Raw genomic sequence first — 20,127 nt, 5'->3', positions numbered from 1 at the left:
CGCCTCTATGGAGATAGTTCATGTGGTGATTCAAAGGTATACATATTTTCTGCACGGAGAGATAGTACTTGATGTCATGGGAGTTAGTAGTTTGTTGAGGAAGAATGTACAGGGAAGGGAAGAGGACCAAGGAGTGAGCCTCAAAGAATCCCTAAATGAAGGGTGGTGTGAGCCAGCTGTAATGCCAATGTGATACCTGTAGCAGTTGTTATGATGTGTATGAATATTTCCAGGGTAAATTTGCAAAATATAAACTCTCCTCCACAAAGATGAAACCAAAATATTTATTTAGATACCAGAAAACCAAATCCATTGTAGTAACAAATAAATCTATGCACATTATTGATGCAGGGAGCACAGCCATTCCCAAGCCTTCCCTCTATCAGGCCTCCCAATAAATGAGCTCCCTTGGGCAAAATCACTCCTTCTCTCACTAGCTGTTCTGTTGTGCTCTGCTTGCTCTATCCTCCGATTCACAATCTCTTCCTGCTCCACCCATTCAGAAAATTCCTCCAACCATTGGCTCCATGTGACTCAGGCTTTGGACTGGACCAGAGATCAAAGCAATGTGGGCCTATTAAGGGGCAGGGAAGATCTTCAAATTCCCTTACCATTATGCTAGCAAAGGAGACAGAGCAGTCATGTGGTATAGTACTATTAACTGACAAGTCTTTACTATGTTTTGGGGGAAGAACTTTTAATAATTGAGCTTGAGAAATCATATCAATGACCCCAGCATTCCTCAGTCATTCATTCAATAAGCATTGGATGGCTACCATGTAAACCCCTCCCCCAATAAAATTTATATTGAATGAACTTTTTATTGACTCTGTTTGATAGAAGAGGAATTATTTGGACCTACCCTCATGGGTAAATTGTGGTCCATTATATTAAAGATTCCTTTACCTAATGGGAGTTTTCTCTCTTACTTCCCTTTTTAAGGCAGTTTAAAAACACTCATCTTGAGTGGCATCATGGTAGAGTGAATGAGACATTACACTGGGAATCAGGAAGGCGTAGGTTCGGATCCTGCCCCAGATACTCTTATCAGTTGTGTGAACTTGGACAGATTACTTAAACCCTTTCTTCTTTTTCTTTTTTGAATCTTATTTATCATAAATTTTAAATTACAAACTTCACCATTAACAAAAGGAAATCAAATAATAAAATAAATAGGCAAAAACTTTCTTTTGTAAAACCAAATATATGGAGATGAATCTTAACAAAAACATTTTTGAATCTGAAACTCTTTCTTTAAAGTCCCTTTTAGCTTTAAATTCATGATCTTGTGATCCATTGTTTTATGGAAAATAGAATTGCAAAATATATTAGGTGTTCATAAGGTCAGACCTGTAGGCTGCTTGCTGCAGATATGTATAGAAGATTGTTGTGTAAATGTGCTGACTGCTTTGCAGAGAAAAATAAAGCCTGGAACTGCTGTGCCACCCCAAGAGATAACCCTGAATGAAGGTTGCATTCTCAGGAACACCTGAAAGATGTATCATCACAAACTAGGAAAACAATTTCTTTAATGTGTGGCTCCAATTAGCAGTAAATACTATGTTATAAGTCGTCAAAGAGCAAGCAAGCTGCTTCTGTGGATGTAGGAGTGAATTACTGGTGCAGTCGGCTAACCAGGCTCTCAGTTGGATCAATTTAGTTAATTACATATGTGATTTTTTGCAGGTGCAAAACTGCTCATCAAAACAAGGGAGTCTAATTGGGGCTCCTTTGTAAATCTGGCAAATTGCCTAATATTTCTAAGTTTTCAGAGGTTGGCCACAATAAAGTACGTTGAAGAAGTTGAGATTAGAATTCATCTTGAAGATACTAAAACATTTTCTCCAAGAGAGACAAAAAGCTATTTTTCTTTAACCTGTTTTCAGCTGTTAGTTTGGACAATCATACTCAGATGCTGGTCTATTCACTTGGCAAGCCATTTCCTGTGTTCTCCATTTTTTTTTTTTTTTTGTGATCGATTATTTCTTCAGATTGATCTGCTGGACCAGACCACATTGTGGAGAGCCTCTTGGTGCCCTGTAGAGCACTAACAATTACTCAACTTATATCTGAAAGAGAAGGAACACATTTCAGGTTTCCACTTTCTATAAAAACCACAGGTCGGCAAGGACCTATTTTGTTTGGACAAAGGGAAATGGAAGTATTTGGAGGCAGGGCTTTATCTGGGTCAGTCACTGATTGTCCCTTTGTAAGTCCCATCCTCATTCATTTAAAGAATGAAAATGCCCGTGTGTGCCCCTGAGAGAGATTTATTCTACAGCTGAGGTGATAGAATTGGTCAGGTCACTACTGCTGAGGAGACTGCTTCCGAAGGCTGCAGTCCTGACATGGGGCTTCATCAAGTGTGTCAGGAGTAGATGAGGAACTCTATTTAATAGAGAAAAAGGCTCCCATCTACATATACAAACTAGCAAATGCCACCAACACCCAATTCAAATGTCAAGCATAGTTTGATGAAATAGCTGTTTTTCTTCCAAATGATCTCCTGATTTGTGACATGAATTCTAAGCAGCCAAAGAAAGGTACTTGGTGTCTCAGATAAAGGCTTTGATCCTGTAAGGATCTTTTTATTACAGGAATTTATTTACATTTTTCTTAGTGACTTTTCTGAGAATAGAAAATGCTATTTCTTTCCCCAAATCTGTCCTCAGTTTTCCTTAGAAAAATGGGTGATGGGGTTAAGGGATGGATGGGGATGTGTGGGTCAGACTTCTCCTTACAGATAACCCTAGTCCACTTGTGAATTGTCTTAAGTCTCTACTTAGCAATCTGTAAACATAAAAATATATATTTTTTAATCATAAATCCTCCTATGTTCTAAATATCCATAAAGTTTATATCCCAAATGTATCCTAAGATCTGCCATATACTAACAGTTTAGGATGGTTTTTTAGCCCAAGGCACTCCAAATAAGAGGGGATATAGATTTTAGCAATACTGTCATTTTCTGGATTTTCACAGTCAAATTCAGAAAGAATGATGACTTGGAGGGAAGAGACTTCATGAATATTTAACTTGAGGCTTATTTTCACATTGTCACTTTATTTAGAACCTCCTTTCCTGCTCCTTGTAGGAATCCTTTTTATTCTTTTACAAGAACTAAAAGACTGTGTATAGTGTACTGTAATCAGTTCAGGCCATGTCCTAACATCTTCTCAAAAAAAAAAAAAAAAAAAAGGAAAATAAATGAAATCCAAGAAAGAAAAACCCAGAAACACCCCCTTTCTTGCCTTTTTTTTTCTTTCAGGAAGACACTGTAGTTTCTACATTAGAAATCAGTAGAAATTAGCACCAAAATCCATTAGACTAAGAATACTTGTAAATTACCTTGTTTTTCTTTGACATGCTTAACATAGTAATACAAAGGCACCTTAGAACCAAGATACTGACTGTTTGTACTGGTATTCTATTATATCTATACACCATACCCCCTCTTTTTTGGAGAACTTTTAATAATTGACCTTGAGAAGTCATATCAGTAACCTCACTGCGTCTCACAATTTATATTGAATAAGCATTTATTAAGTGCCTACTATATGCCTCCCCCCATTAAACTTATATCAGATGAATTTTTATTGGTTCTCTTTAATAGATAAGGAATTATTTGGTCCAACCCAGTTCATGGGTGCAATGTGATCCATCACATTAAAATTTCCTTTACTGAATGGGAACCAGGTATATAAAGTATATGAGTAGGCTTTTCTTGGGGTATCATTTCTGTTGATCTTGAATTAATCTTTTTAAAAAAAACATATTTGCTTCTGAAGTGAGTACTCAATTAGTCTGTTAGTATTATTTCAAAATTTTAATTATCTATATTGACTTTAAGATCTGGTAGGCATGATCTTTATTTTTAGACATTTTTGTATGAGTCTAAAAGAAGTGTCTATATGCAGATTCATATTTAGAAAAAAAAAACCCATGTTATATCATAACTGTGAAGAACACTACCTTAAGTGTTAATCTTTTCATGGAGAATGAGAGTATCAGTTATAACTTGCAAAGATGAGAAAGAAATAGAAATTCTAGATTGGTGAGGAGTTTTAAAATTTTAAAGAATGTTCCCAGAGAGCTGTTTTTCTACTTGAGATGATGTGTCCGGACATCCCTTACTCCAAGCAAGTCTCACCTTGGACCTATCTCAGGAAATATCCTTAGATGGAACAGACTCTAGAAAGGTAGATCATTGCTTCTGTCCTGGATGCTATCTTATCTCTCACATATACAATCAATTACTAATTTCTGTTGATTCTGTCTCCTCTCGCATCCATCTCCTCTACTTCTACTGCTGCCGCCTTAGCAGAAGCCCTCATTATCACATGCCTACATTATCTTTCTAATTGGACTTCCTATATCTTTTCTCAGGGCAGCTAGGTGGCATAGTGGATAGAATATTGGCCCTGAAGTCAGAAGGACCTGAGTGAATTCAAATCCAGCCCCAGATATTTACTAGTTGTGTGACCCTAGCAAGTCACTTAAGCCTGTTTGCCTCAGTTTCCTCATCTGTAAAATGAACTGGAGAAGGAAATAGCAAATCACTCCAGTCTCTTTGCAAAGAAAATCCCCAAAATGGAGTCACAAAGAGTTGGATGTGACTAATTGACAAAAGCCAAATTAAAAAAAACCCGCTTTTCTCTGTAGAGCTGGTTATGTCATGCCTCTATTAAAAAATCCTCAGTAGCTGCGTATTATTTCCTGATAAAATTTTAAGTCCTTTGCTTCATATTTAAGTTTCTCTGCAATTAAGTATCAACCTACCTGTGTACTTTTACCTGTATTACTGCCTTCCTTGTATTTTATGATTTAACCAAACTGAACTTATCTCTGTCCTTTGAACATGATAGCCTTAAAGGCCCATGCTACTCCCCATATTTAGAATTTTCTACCTCTCTATCTCTGCTTCTCTCCCTTTCTCACACTGTGTTTTTCTGTCTCTCTCACTATTTTTCACTACCTTTCCATTTTTTTATCTCTCTCTATTTTTCTTTCCCTTTCTTTATGTCTCTTTGCCTGTCTGTCTCTCTGTCTCTTCACTGGATGAATTCTTATCCATTCCTCTCTTTAAAAAAATCCATTTCAGATATTCCCTCCTCAGTGAAGCCTTCCCTGGTCTGTCCCTCTCCTTAACAATCTGTAACAACTTCATGTAGTATATAGTTCTACAGCTTACTAACGCACCTATCATATGTTATTTTGTATCTGTGTTTGTCTTTTATCCTTCTATTGGACTGTATGCTCCAGTAAGGCAGGAATCATACTGAACTCAACTTTGTGTCCACAATGTCTTGCTCAATGTATATGCTTAATGGATACCTATTGTTCCTATCTTGTTCTTAGTCAGGTTTACATGATCCTAGAAAGGAAGCTTGCCTAGGGTTTAGAGACGTGTTAAACCTTCTGCCTCATGGGAGCCTTATTCTTCCTTGTTTTGCAGTGAATTTAGAGTAATGTGGCCCAGTCTAAGAGTCCATGTAGCACGATCTCATTATCAAGTAATTTTGAGCTCAGTGGCATAGATACAAGGGCAGTATCAAGGCAGCAAAGATAGCAGGTTACTTCCTTGCAATCCATTGTAGAAAATCAACTCAGTCTTCAAGATTGAGTGTGGGAATAAATTTAGACTTTAGAATTCAATTGAAAACTCCATTTTAATTTATAATTCCCATCTCCTGTCTCCTGTGGGTGTTGGTGCCTTTGGAGGCAAGCCTCAAGAATGATGCTGATATGATATTTAAATTGCTAATTTTGAAATAGTTTCTTAGCTGTTAGTTTTTAAAAGGATAATTGTAATATCTTCATGTAACATCATTATCGAGACAATCTATGGAAAATAACCAGGTCTAAAAGATTGGAGTTTATCTGAAAGAAGTTTTTTCTCTTCCACTTATATAATTGGGTTCTTAAAATGATTTTGAAAGGCTAGTCATTTCATTCTGAAAAAATTCTTATGTCAGAGTGAGTACAACTAAAACAGAAGCATCATGGGTATGTGAACTTTTGCCTCAGTGTTATAGAATATGAGGATTCACTGGATATCTATGTGTGTGCATATATACATATAGACATACATATGTATATATACACATATACATATATACACACAAGTAGGATAGGAATGAAGTTCTATTTAGGGCACTGCCCAGTTATATGTATATATATGTGCATATGTACATGTATAGGTATATATGTATACACATGTATATGCATGCATATATGTATATATGTCCATGTATAGGTATATATAGGCGATACACATATATACACACACACACATATATATATATATATATATATATATATATATATATATATACACATATATGTACACATACTTGGGTGATGTCCTGGATAGAGCTCTATTCCTATCCTACTTAAGATACTTATTAGTTGGGTAACTTTGGGCAAGTCACTTGACCTCTGTTTGCCTCAGTTTCCTCATCTGTAAAATGGGCATAATAACTAATAATAGTAATGCTCCCTCTTCTAGGATTATTGTGAGGATCAAGTGAGAAATATCTGTAAAACACTTAGCATAGTGCCTGACACATCGTAGGTGCTATGTAAATCCTATTATTACTTAAATATTTACCTTAATGTTACAGAAAATTGCACAGGAATACTTACTTATGCAGTGACTGGCAGCAACCATGGTTTCCTTTATGTTTTCTGCTATGGTGTTCATTCTTTTCGATCGTCGGATGAGGTGGATAATGACCTGAAAGTTAATGAACCTAACATGAAACAGTTGTGTAAAGGGGGGAAAACTTGTTTGACTTGTAGACTATTCCTGTATAGTGTAAGGAGATAGAAGAAAAGAAGTCACTTGAGATTAGCAATGACATGGACTGTCTGGACAGTTTATGACCTGTCTATTAATGACGGCAAGGTACTGGTTTTCAAGACATTGGCTTTGTCGTACAGACATAGAAGATAGCTGCCTTGCAAATGTATGCCACTGGCCAAATGTGCGTGGCTCAGTGAGATCTTATCACTACTAGGAAAATAACTCAAAATATGCTTCCCATTGATGGCAAACCAGGAATGTCCCAACATTTACTACTACTACTACTACTGATAGAGGGAAAAGGACAAGTTGTATGATTTGATTGATATAGAAAGGAAGGAAACAAGCTGTTATTAAGCACCTACAATAGGCAAAGCATTACACTAAGCCATTTTAAAATGTTATCTCATTTGATCCTCACAATAACTCCATGGAGTAGGTGCTGTTATCATCTCCATCTTATAGTTGAGGAGACACAGAAGTTAAGGGACTTGCCCAGGGTCACGTAACTAGTATGAATCCAAAGCTGTTTTGGAACTTAGGACTTCCTGATTCCAGGAGCATCACTCTATCCACTACACCACTTAGCTGTGTTTCTTGGGAACTCCTAGATAAAGAAACTGCCTTTAACAGTGCAGGTCAGCCTACTCTCTGCAACTTGCAGTCATAGAGAGTAGACACCAGTGCTGAGAGGTTGTGACTTGCCCAGAGTTAGACAGTTATCATTGTGAGAAGAGGCAGGACTTGAACCCAAAACTTCCTAGTTTCAAGGCCTATTGTCCATCTACTTCATCCAGTGGTGTCAAACTCAGAGGAATGGATCCTTGAGGGATCCATATTGACTTAGAAAACCACAAGTTAACAGTATCTGTACTGTATTTTTATTTGTTTTGTTAAACATTTCCCCACTTATATTTTAATCTGGTTGGGTGGCATTCAGTACAGACCCAGACCTCTGCGTTTACATGATGCCTCATCTCGAGTATCTTAATATGCTTTAAAATACCATCCAGTTTGGCAACCGCTTTGTGTTAGCTGACTCCTTGGCTTTCAGTGCTGTAAACAGGTAAGATTCTCTCTTTTTTTTCTAAAAAATGTGTGGGAAAAATAACATTTATGTACTTTAATGCAGGTGACTTGGGTGAAAGGGGTGAGAGAGGACCTCCTGGAAGAGGACCCAAGGGCTTGCCAGGATCAATTGGTCTTCCAGGTAAAAGGAGGACAATTCTTTTCATTATATAACTGATATGTACCCAGTACACAAAGATCTGTTTCTTGGATATAATGTGTGAAAATGTGTATCTCCTATTTTAAACTATCTGAAATACTTCACAGACATTAAGAGTATCTAATGCCAATGCAATGCCAGAAAAGAAAAAAAAAAGAAAAGTGGGTGAGGGAGAATGTAGACGAATAGCCCATTACTTCAGATGAATTGGGGAAAGGGCAATCAATTAGTACGAGGTCTGAATTATAGGTCTTTAAAAAGATATGACATTTTAATACTTAATTCTGTAAAGTAACACAAACTATTAACTAAAAGGTTTTCTCTATAACCTACTTAAATGAATAGAGGTCTGTAAGTGACAGTCACTGTGGGTACAAAATAATAACAGCCCATATTTACATAATGAAGAAGCTGTACAGCATGCTCAGCAGCCATACCACAGTGGAACCATCTCAGCAGACAGGCCAAAGCAGGGTGAGGGTGACAAACAATCCTCAAACTGGTCAGTGAGTTAGGGGGATGTTTATCCCAAGCATGTGAAACCTTCCTCTGGTGGAATGGGCAGATGAGAACAAGTTCTTCCAAAGGCCGTGAAGGTGGCTGAAGCAGGCACTGTGGAAGGGTCAGAGCTTGGTCGGACACTGAAGATGCCAAGATCATCCACTGCATTCCAGTTTTCTTGACTTTTGCCCTGACGCTGGACTTCCGTAATGCTGGAGAAGGGAGCAAGGCTGACTACTTTACACAACTTTGACAAATTAAATCTAATTCTCTCTCAAGTCAAGACATCACCCATTATCCACAATTTTACCCCAACATCATGATGTCCTCTTCGAAAACAAAGGATGGACAGCAACATAAAGTCTCTCAATTGAGTCTCTGACAATAAATCTTTGAGGTTGTTCCTATAATTGTCTACAATCCATAGCTGAGGAAACTGAGGACCAGAAGTCTAGCTCTTTGTACCGCAAAATGTGTGAACAATTTCCCCGGTGTAATTCTGCTCTGTCCTCCCTCTCGCAACAGACAGTACAGAACTTACCTTAAGTATAGCCTTGTTGCAATTATCTACATTAAATTGGTTTTCACTACATTTTGTAAAATGAATAGCTAATTTGTACAAATAGAAGGTGTATCTTGCTTCAAAGTAAATCCTTAAAAACTCTTGGTATAATAGCTAGAATGCTGGGCCAAATTGATGATCTCATGACTTTCATTTTTGAAAGATAGTAGATTTAAAAAGCAGCCATGAGGTTTGTCCTGAACTCTTTGCTCTGTGAGAGGTAGCCTGGATGCTTATGTTACCAAGGTAGTATCAGCCTCCTGCTGCTGCTGCCAGTAGTAAATATCAGTAGGAATTAGAGTAGAACTATCTATCCATTTAGAATTGATTTACAGTCTCAGCTCTGGAGTGGGAGCATCAGAGCAAGTCCTAGAGACAATTCAGTGTAAGATCCATAGGCCCCCTTGGAGTCATGTCTCAGTGCATCTGCACCCAGTTAGCTCAGGGCCTTTTATCTTAGATCCTCTTGTGGCAACTTTAGTTTAGATAGAATCCCAAAACACCCATTCCCCCCCCCCCAGGTTGGTAGTATAGATGACAGAAGAAAAATTGGGAATTTTGGAAAATTGACCCTTGAAATCTTAAAATACAGAAAGATGCTTCTTTCTCCTTTTAAAGACTGCCAAAACCATACATCATTTCATCATTACTGGTTTTCACTGATGTTAAAACCATGTCTTAGTTTCCTAATTTAACAATTCCTTTATCCTTAGTGATATATTGTCTCTATTTAAAATGGCATTTAAAAAAATGAATAAATTTAGAAACAGAAAATGCATTACTGTTAGAAAGCTGTTGATCCATGAGTCCTTCAAGATGTAGACTAAGGACTGCCAAAGGCCCTAGTGATTGATGAAAGGAGGAAGAATTCAGCTACATTCAAGGAGACAATAAGAAGAAGACGATGTTACACATTTCATTATTTAACATGTTCTGACCCACTGTATAATGCATGGGTCAGAGGAGAAAAGAAATGGAATTTACCATTCCAGAGTAGGTGATTCCAGTAATAATGAAACATTGATGCCATCTACTCTTAATTCAACAAGCATTTCCTAGGGTTCTACATGTGCTATGCACCTGTGCTAAGTGCTGGGCATACAAAGAAAGGCCAAAAAACCAAATCAAACCAAAATGGAAAATCAAAATTAAACCAAACCAACCAAACAAAACAAAATAAAAAAAACCCATCCCAGATCCTTTCTTTCAATCAGCTCAGACATTTATACCTAGCTGTCTACATGACAGCTCTTGTAAGCTGCTTTTGTCCCAATTGTATTTACAATTAGTATTTAGGGTAAATGACATAATTTCTTGTATTGATAACATCATTCTCTATTACTGGGATCTATTTCACTTACTCAGTTGAGAGGTGGGGATAGGGTCTCCACCAAATATAAATCAGTGTCTTAGAGAGTTGATTAAGAATATAGAGAAGTTAGATAACTTGCCCAGGGTCACACAGCCACTATAGCTCAGAGTTTTAACTTGAAACCAGGTCTTCCTGACTCTGAGGGCAGCTTTTTATTTATTATATCATGCTGTCTCTTATTGACAGTTATCCTTTCAATTTGCCAGGACATCAAATGGGGGTAAACAAAATAAAAAGTTTACAAAATCTTTTGCACAAATGATTTTATATGATTTCTCATAATACTTTTATGAGGTAGATGGTACAAGTATTAATTTCCCTGTTTTACAGATTAGGAAACTGAGGCTCAGGGGGAGGCAGTGACTTACCCAAAGTCACTTAGCCAGTGAGTGGTTAGAACTCATACTTTTAGACTCCAAACTGGATACTGCTTTTCACATTTTATGCTCCAAGAAATGACAACTCAGCATAAGGTGGGACTAAAGATGGATGAAGGAGCTGTTTAATGTCATTCTATGAAGGGTCCTAAAAGAAGTGGATAAGCATCAGATTGGAAAAACTGGAGATCATCTGAGTTCCACTTTTCCACACTGGGGCTTCATGAATGTGTTTCCTAACATTAGATACACGTCCAAGCTGTAGGCTGCAGTGCCCCCTCCCAGGATTTGGTGACAATCCAAAACAATTTCTACCAAAAAGTTGTTTTTGCAGTGTCTGTGAAAAAGATTTCTGATATATTTCAAGGGATCATAGGATTTAGAACTAGAAGGTACTGTGTTCCAATTTTCTCTTTCTTCTTATTTTTAAGGAAAAAATAATCTAAAAGTGTGTTTTCTGTGGTCTTATTTTCAGCATTTTAATTTTACTAGTAGCAGCATATGGGGAAGCTTCCCAGTTTGCATGCCTCACATCTGTTCCTTTTGCCTTCTGTCTCCTTCCTTTCTCCTTCCTTTCCTCCTCCACTCCCTCTATGTCTCATCCTCTCCCACTGATTTCCTTGTGTCCGCTTTTTTGTCACTTGTCTTCTCTTTATACTCCTGCTAATTCTTTCTCTCTAACCTCTCACTCTTATCGCTTCTTATATCCCCCTTTGGAATCCTCCTACTTCTGAAGTACTATGTTTAGTTCTGGCTGCCATTAGTTTAAGAAGAATGTCCAACTTGGGTGAGTGGCTAAGGCTTTTGAGACTGTGTCATAAAATCATTAATTGAAGGAATTTTGTTTAATCTGGAAAAAGAGGACTCAGGAGAATAGGACAGCAAACTTCAAGTATTTAAGGATTGTCATACGGAAGAAAGTTGAGACTTGTTCTATTTGTCTCTAGGAGGGAGAAGCGGGGGCAATGGGTAGAAACAGAAAAAAGAGGCAAATTGAGACTTGATCTTAGCAAAAAATTCCTACCAATCAGATCTGTCCAAAGTGGAGTGGATTGCCTTAAGGGATGGAGGGCTTCCCCTCACTGGAAGTCTTCATGCAGAAGTTAGGGGACCACTTGACAGTTAATATTAAGTGGCCCCATGCTAAGCACTGGAGATAAAAAGAAAGGTCCAGAGTCCCTACTCTCAAAGAACTCTCCTTCTAGCTGGTTTGTTATTGGTTGGGTATATTATAGTAGAGATTCCTTTTGTATGTGAGTTGGACCAGGTGATGGCTAAGATTCCTTCTAACTCAATTTCTGATTCTGTTTCTTTCCTTTCTTTGGAATCTCTTTGTCCTCTCATTTCTCTGCTTGTTTTCTCCATGCCTCAGTGCTGACCTGCTGCAATCTTTACTGCATCGTTACCGGGGAGAAAATTCTTTTATATATTATCTAGCCCAACTCCCTCATTTTGTAGATGATAAAACGAAAGCCTGGAAAAATGAAGTACGATACCCCAAGGCGTCACACACTTTGTGACAGACCAGGAATTTGAACCAAGATCTTCTGACACCAAAGTCAAATCCAATCCAATCCAATTCAATAAACACTTAGCAAGAACAACGAATAATATTTATCTTGTATTTTTTGCCAGGCACTGTGCTAAGCACTTTACAATGATCCATATCATATTTGATCATTACCTCATTTATTGAGCTCCTACCATGTGCAAGGTACTTTGCTAGGCACTGGGATAGAAAGATAAAAATGAAACAGGTCCCAGCCTCAAGGAGTTTACATTCAATGGAATTTCACCATATCATTCCACAAGCAAAATTCATGCTGCTTTGCTGTCTCAATGACTGGGTTTTGAGAATGCCAGTTTTTTTTCTTTTCTTATTCTCAATTGTGGATGATTACTGCTCTCATTTAGTTTATTTCTTCTGTTAACTGAGGTTCCATAAGCTGGTTCCCTCTGATCTCTGTTCTATTCATGAATCATTCTTTGAACATTTGTTGGGGTCCTCATAACTCTCTTAAGAGTGTGATCTCCCTATTGAGGATGATTCAGCAGAGGTCAGACGTTTAAGATCGCTATGAAATATGGAGCTTTTGGAGTAAATCCACTGGCCATATGCTTTCTCCCTTCTCCCTTTTCTTTCATAGCCTCTCATATGTAGGTTATAGGCACCAAAGATGTAAAGGCTATCCATCCTTGGCATTTTACAAGCTACTTCACCTGTTAAAATTTTCTGATTAGCAAACTTTCCTTTTAAATGTTGATTTTTCAAAAAAGTGAGTACCAAATGATACTAGGGCTTAAAATGCTCTTTAGGAGCTTTTCACATCTGCACAATAGATGCTAGGCTGATATTTTAGTTATTTTGTGGGCTTTAAATAAACTGCTTCTCACACCAGTTTCCTTAAATATATATTGCCTCTTTAAAAGTTGACCATTAGCTCAATGGTAACTCCCCACCCCCAAATATGAAGCCTTCAGTATTTTTGGAGGGAGACTCTAGGCCAGAAATAATAAGCTGTGGATTTACAAAGGTCTGATCTGATATAAAAAGCCATTTACAAAATTTCAGTGAACACAGCCCCTTTCATTTGCAAAGGATAACTAGGCTAAAATGCTCCTGAGAATCCAGTTGCCTGAATCTGTATCCAGAGATATAGCACAATGCTGCCCTCCAGTGCTGGTATAGAGAATGACATGGATATTAATAAAAAGTTGGAATGTTTGGTAATAGCGTCTCTTTAAAGCCTTTGTCTAGCTAGGATACTTTTATGATTGTTAAGTTATTGGTCTTAAAAATATCCCCATGTGGGGCGTAAGAGGAGAGCAAGTGGACATTAGCCAATGATGTAGCTCTCCTGTCTATCCTGGGACAGGTTCGAAATTTGCATGTCGTTTATAAATTATCCATCCAGGAAGATACTTCCCTGGGAATGACTAACACTTTAGGGGAATGAGGCCCCCTGGGAAGAGCATTCTTGGCCAGTACTATGAAAAAGTAGCACCCTCCTTCCTCTTTGGTGTGCTTTAACATTATTAATGTACTCAAAGGATCGTAACTCTAGAGTTGGAAGTAGCCACTCTTGCCATTTTGCCTTATTTACTTCTCAGCAATGACATGAACACTGGGAGAATATATGGTCCAGAGGAGCTTCTTTGACCAAAACCACCCAACAAATTCATTGTAGCCTTGGGAAAAGTGCCAAGGGTACTGGTTCGCTAAATACTTTACTGCCAGAATTAGACAGTATGACAAAGCTGACTTTTCCTGAGCCATTTCCATGAGCTATAAGGCAAAATCTCTAGGGAAGTTTATTAAAGTTGGTCACTGACTTTCATGCTCAAGGGGAATCAGTGTTGGATTCCCATTTTTGTGAATGCTCTGGAGCTGTGCCAAATCCTTCTTTGGTGCGGCATCTTGGCTAAGATTTGTTACTTTCATTGCCATGGTCCAAATTTGATTACCAGAAGGTCTTTTGAAGGCAATGTGGTACAGTAGATTGAGTACTATCTTGGAGTCAAGAAGTTCTGGGTTTTAATCCTACCTCATACACTTATGTGCTCTGTGACCTTGGGGAAGTCATTTGACTTCTATGGTCCTTCATTTCCTCATCTGTAGAATGAGAGAGATGAACTCGATTGAGATCTCTGCCAGCTGTAAATCTATGATCCTATGATCTTATCTCCTGTATGGTCTTCCAAGAATCTCTTACTGACAAAAAAATATTTAATTCAGTTTAATAAACATTCCTTATGTTCTATAAGACTAAATGTCGAACCGCAAGAAAGGTCTTGTCTTGGGGATGTGGCAGTTGAGCAAATGTTTAGGTAAGAATGTGTTACTACCATGAACTGATTTATGGCGTGAGCTCTCTGTAACCTCACCCACAAGGTATATGGAAAAGTGACTTAAGTACAGTACGCTACGCCCTACTTAGATTCCCATGGATATATATTTATTTGTTATTAATACTCCCTCTCCCCACCACATAATCTGTGACTGTTGCAGTGTTCTGAATACACAATTTAATGGTCTAATGATCACTGGATAATGAGCATCGGGCAAGGATGCTATGGAAAGGATTCATGCACCAGCTAGGAAATTGGGCAAGTTAACTTTTAATGTCTCTTTCAGCTCTAATAATCAATGAAAACTAAGTCTATTTTCTTTTCTTCAGTGAAGGGATAGACCTCCTCCTTTTTAAAGATTTATTAAGCACCCAGATTTAGTATAAATTGTACAAAATAAATTAAACAAGGACCTGGTCCATTCTGTTTGTTCTTGCCCATGGGACTTTCCAGTTCATACATGTATGTGTGTGTACATGCACATATATACACACATGCCTGTATGTATACATGCACACACACATATATTTTATTTATTTTCTTCCTTTTATTTCCCTAGGTGATCCAGGTCCAGCAAGCTATGGGAAAGAAGGACGAGATGGAGAACGTGGCCCTCCAGGTCCTGCAGGAATTCCTGGAGTTCCTGGTCCTCCTGGCCCTGCTGGTCCCCCTGGTTTCTGTGAGCCAGCCTCCTGCACGGTACAGGCCGGCCAGCGTGCTTTCAGCAAAGGGCCAGATCAGTGACAGGCCTAGTGTCTAATCCCTGTTTTCACAGATAACTGATGGCCAAGGTAAAAACTGAGGAGCAGTACACAAAGACTTTCATTATTGTTTTTTAACATTTTTACAGAAGTTGTACTTGACAATCAGATGTAGAACAATGGTGCTATGCAAGAAGACTTTTTGTCTTGTCCTCAAGAAGAAAAAAAGGCAAGGTTAGCAAAACCAGATCCCTTTAAATAAAGATGTACCCCTGTTACCAGCATCCCTAATTTATCGTGTGCTATATACCTACGGTATACACTGATGCTGTATCTTGGGCCCCTGAGCCAATAAACAAACAAACAAACAAGGCTGGCTTCCATCAGTTGCAGCAGTTACCTTCACCATCTTGTTCAACCTTATTCTCAGATCCCCCTTCCAGCTCTCATGGAGATGGCTGCCAGACTGCTTATGAACCCATCTGCTACATTGATTTGACATGGTGATGTAAATATCTGTCAATGTATTCTTGCTGGATGGGCATGGCAAGCACTGTGTCATGTTTAATGGCTTCCATAAATCGCACATGAGTTTTCATTTGGGGCTATGATTTCTGGTGATCCTTATAATTATGGGAAATTAATTCCACCTTGGTTCCGTCTGTGAAAAGTCAAAGCAGCAGGGCCACAAGCCACTGTTAATAGAGTCATGATATCCAGAAATACATAAGCTTTGTCAGTCAGGTTATTTATTTTAAAGGTCTAAGTAACATCTCTCCTTGTACCAGAAAAAAAAAAAAAGAAATAAACATTGTTTCTTAACTCCTTGCATGTTTTCATATCAATAGTCATGGTCACAGCTCCAACTGATATTTATACAATGCTTTAAACTTTGCAGAGCTATATCTATAAGTATCTAAAACAGGGTTGGGGAACCTGCGACCTCAAGGCCACATGGGACTCTCTAGGTCCCCAAGTGTGGACCTTTGACTGAATCCTGAGGATTCATGTGGCTTTGAGGCTGTAGGTTCCCCACTCCTGATAAAACTTCAATAAAAAAAGACCTTGTGGCACAGTGTGTAGAAAGCCGGCTTCAGAGTCAGGAATACCTGAGTTCAAATCCCACCTTGGACACCTCATGGTTGTGTGACCTTGGGTGAGTCACCAAACTTCTCAGTGCTCAACCACTCTCTAAAATGACAAGTTGCAGAGAATAGTTGTCCGTCTGCATTGGTAGAGCGAATTCCTTCACCTTTGAGCTCCCTATGTAAATACTTATTACCAGGGATTTGTTTTTACTTCTTTTTTTCAGTGGGGGAAGAAGAGGGAAGAAGTATGAGAGAAAGAAAATAGAGGTTTGTTAATTGAAAAAGTTTTTGTAAAAGTAAAATTAAATAAAACAAGTTAATGAAATTACAAGTCCGTACCAAAAAAAAAAAAACAAAACAAAAAACTCAATAATCTGAATGCACTGAACAAAAAGGAGCAGTTCACTCAGATCCCAGACCACAGAGGCATGAAGGGTTGGTGTCATCAGTTAGGCAGTCAACAAATACTTAGTAGTGCTTAATATGTACCATGCACTATACTAAATCTTGAGGGTAAAAAGACATGTAAAGTCCTGCCCTCAAGATGCTTAGATTCTAACGGGGGAGACAATCTGTAAAGAAATAGGTATATATGTCATATATACAGAACAAATGGAATATTTATTCCCCAGAGAAGGAGAGATATTTGAATACATTTTTGCTGAAAAGCATGAAGTTCCTAGCATTTTTGTATTCCACACAGGTGACAACTAATGTCACTATTTCTCCTAGAGACAGAAATGAAGTTCTTTTCTCCATTTCTACTTCGTTTGCTATAGCCTTAAAGTATAAAAAACAAAGACTTGGAGGAGATGAGGCTTATTGGGAAGCCATCTACGCCACCACATGGATGATCTGTAAGGCCATCAAAACCTGGTTGATGTAAAACCATTTCCAAACTCACCTCTTCTCATAAAAAAAAAAAAAAAGTTGTCTAATAGTGAGGCAGCTGGGTTGAAGAGTGGGCACGCCCCATCTCCTAGATTTTTCTTCCAGCATCTCATATGAACTCATCATTTTCATTTTATGTCACACAGAGGTTGAGATACTTGGTCCCAGGGTATATAACAATAGATCAAAGCAGTCATTGTCTTCAGTTAGTCTGTAAAACTCAATTCTCTTAGATCGATGGGGAGACCTAATAATGTATTGCAGTGATATATGTTTTTTCATATGTGATGCACTGGCTAAAAAAAAATTCCACTTGCATTTGTGAAGCTGAATCAATCATCTAATCATCTTATATTCTGTTTGGATTTCATCAGAACTACTTAGTGAATGTAATTCCTTGGAAAAATGCTTAGGCATTACAGTGCTCATTTGGCTGTAGAAACCAGTGGATTTTGCAGAGACCAGCAATGTTACTTTCCCTTTCACCCTCTATCCTCTTATGCCACATACCAAATAGTAAATAAGTGTGTAGGAAATTCAGGCTTCTCGTGGAACTTCCCTGGGACGATGGTGGACTACTTCAGACAATACAATCCATCATTAATTTAATAAATGCTAAGAAATTCCATTTTTTTCACCAAGACACTTTTATTTGAACTACAGAATACAGAAATAATCAAATACAAGAAAAGAAAAATTAGATAACCAAATAAACATTTCCCCCAGTTGTAATAACAAAGTCCTAAGAAAATAAAGAACAAATAAATGCGTTTGAAAAGTATATATTTAATCCAACTACTTTTCAAACCAGATTTCTATTTTAAAATACTGTGTTTGAAAATTTCACAGTTAAAGTGAGCAGTATTGGTTAGGAAGTGAGTGCTTTCAAATAGAATCGACAAAATGAACACATTCAAAAGAGTAGGAAAAATGCATTGTAAAATTCAGGAAAGTGGATTAGCTTGCAATTATGTAGAGTATCTTAAGACTTTCTATTGAACTGAAATGCAAAGAAAACTGCCCAGCAGCTTCTTTACCTGGGAGAATTGAGAAACAGGGGGATTAAATCACATATCTGGCTTTTTCAGAGTATGAATTCTGCCTAATCCAAGAAGTAACAATGAGATGGAGGTACTATCTTTCGGGGTAGCAGTTGCAGGGAGGTGTTGGGGGGGGGGTCAGGTAAGCAGAGCTGGCTGGCAACTGGCAAGTTAATGAATGAAGTGGTGGGTTTCTCAGGTCTTACTGATTTTCATTCCAAATATTAGACCATTTAAGACCACTTCCTATGCAAATCACTGCCCAGTCCAACTGGACAGTGAGCTCATTGGCATGTGTGATTTGGAGTAATTAATTTCACTGTTTGGCAGAAATTGAACAGGAAAGAGATGAATAATAAGCTTTGTGACAAGTGTAGTCATGGACATTTTCAGTTTTTTGGGTGCAAGGGGATAAATAACTGAACAATGCAGAAAAATCACTGGATTGAATCTGGTTTCTACAAACTTTAAAATTAGTTTCCTTTTGGAAGACAGTTTTTTGTGTCTTTTTCTAACTCTAATAATACTTACTTTATCCATCTTCTAGGGTGAGTATGAGAATAAAAATGAACTCCTGTGAAAAACTTAAAAGCTCTATATAAAGGCGAGGTTGTGTCTGTCATTTTTATTACTTTGGAATGGCTTTTTAAGTATTTGGTGGAGGCCCTGGAAAAGGCAGGCCAGGTGTAATATTAATTCTACAGCATTGTTCTTTTAAAATTATGCCATTTTAAGGTCAGCCCTTTCATTTTATAAATGAAGAAATTGAAACCCAGAGAGGTCAAGGGGTTAAGTGATTTGCCCAAAGTCACACAACTTCAAAGTTGGATCAGCAAACTTCATCAATTTCAACAGTGGCTCAGAGGAAAAGTGGAGACCCTATAGGGCTAGTAGACACAACCAATAGGAAATCTACTCCTTTGATATATTAGTATTAAAATAATTTAGATTAAGTCCTTATTGCTTTTAAGCCAATGGAGGAAAAAATATCCAAATAGTTTTGAGGTATGTATTTTACCTTTTGGGGGGATAGGTGGTATAGTGGATAAGAGTACAGAGCTTGAGGTCAGGAAGACTCACCTCCATGAGTTCAAATTTGACCTCAAATTTAGCTAGGTGACCCTTGGTAAGTCACTTAACCCTGTTCACCTCATCTGTAAAATCAGCTGGAGAAGGAAATGACAAACCACTTTAGTATCTTTGCTAAGAAAACCCCAAAATGAGATCACAAAGAATCAGACATAATTGTAAAGATTGAATACCCCAAATTTTATGTTTAAGTTGCTTGGGAGGAGCCATAGTGGTTGGGGATCACATATATCTTTGTATTCTGGCTAGGTCCTAATGAAACCCAATACTTTAAGACAAAATTAAGACTGGATATCTTGGAATAACTTCATGTATTCAAATAGACTTGAAATTGCTGACCAAAGAAAATGGTACATATTTGCTATACCTGGTTTCCAAGAGAATAATGTCTGGAATTGTTTTTGCTGTTAGCATAACTAGCTTCCTGTGTTGGCTTCTTCTTAAAATGAGACCTTTATATTTAGTTCTTACACCTAATTCTTATCTCTCATTAGACAGATGATGATAAAGAATGATGGTGTCACATATTTAATTTCTTCTGTGAGGTTATTTAAATGCATTTTGTTCTGGAAAGTTGAAAAGATCTCTCTCTCTCTGCTTCTCTCTCATGCAAAGTTATAGAAC

At 37.8% G+C, this 20,127-nt stretch overlaps 1 protein-coding gene across 1 annotated transcript in view; it reads left to right on the top strand.

The window, feature by feature from the left end:
* COL9A1 (collagen type IX alpha 1 chain) overlaps nt 1-16,217 on the top strand; it is a 127,530-nt gene extending 111,313 nt beyond the window's left edge. Inside the window, exons 37-38 of the mRNA XM_072638059.1 lie at nt 7,938-8,015; nt 15,254-16,217. Of these exons, the coding sequence (XP_072494160.1) occupies nt 7,938-8,015; nt 15,254-15,438 (263 nt within the window). The 3' untranslated portion in view covers nt 15,439-16,217. The remainder of the gene's footprint in view (nt 1-7,937; nt 8,016-15,253) is intronic.
* The last annotated feature ends 3,910 nt before the right edge of the window (nt 16,218-20,127 follow it).

Source organism: Notamacropus eugenii, chromosome 2, assembly GCF_028372415.1.
Source record: "Notamacropus eugenii isolate mMacEug1 chromosome 2, mMacEug1.pri_v2, whole genome shotgun sequence".
Taxonomy (NCBI): domain Eukaryota; kingdom Metazoa; phylum Chordata; class Mammalia; order Diprotodontia; family Macropodidae; genus Notamacropus; species Notamacropus eugenii.
Note: the sequence above shows the minus strand (reverse complement) of the source record. Positions and strands in the feature narration are given on the sequence as shown.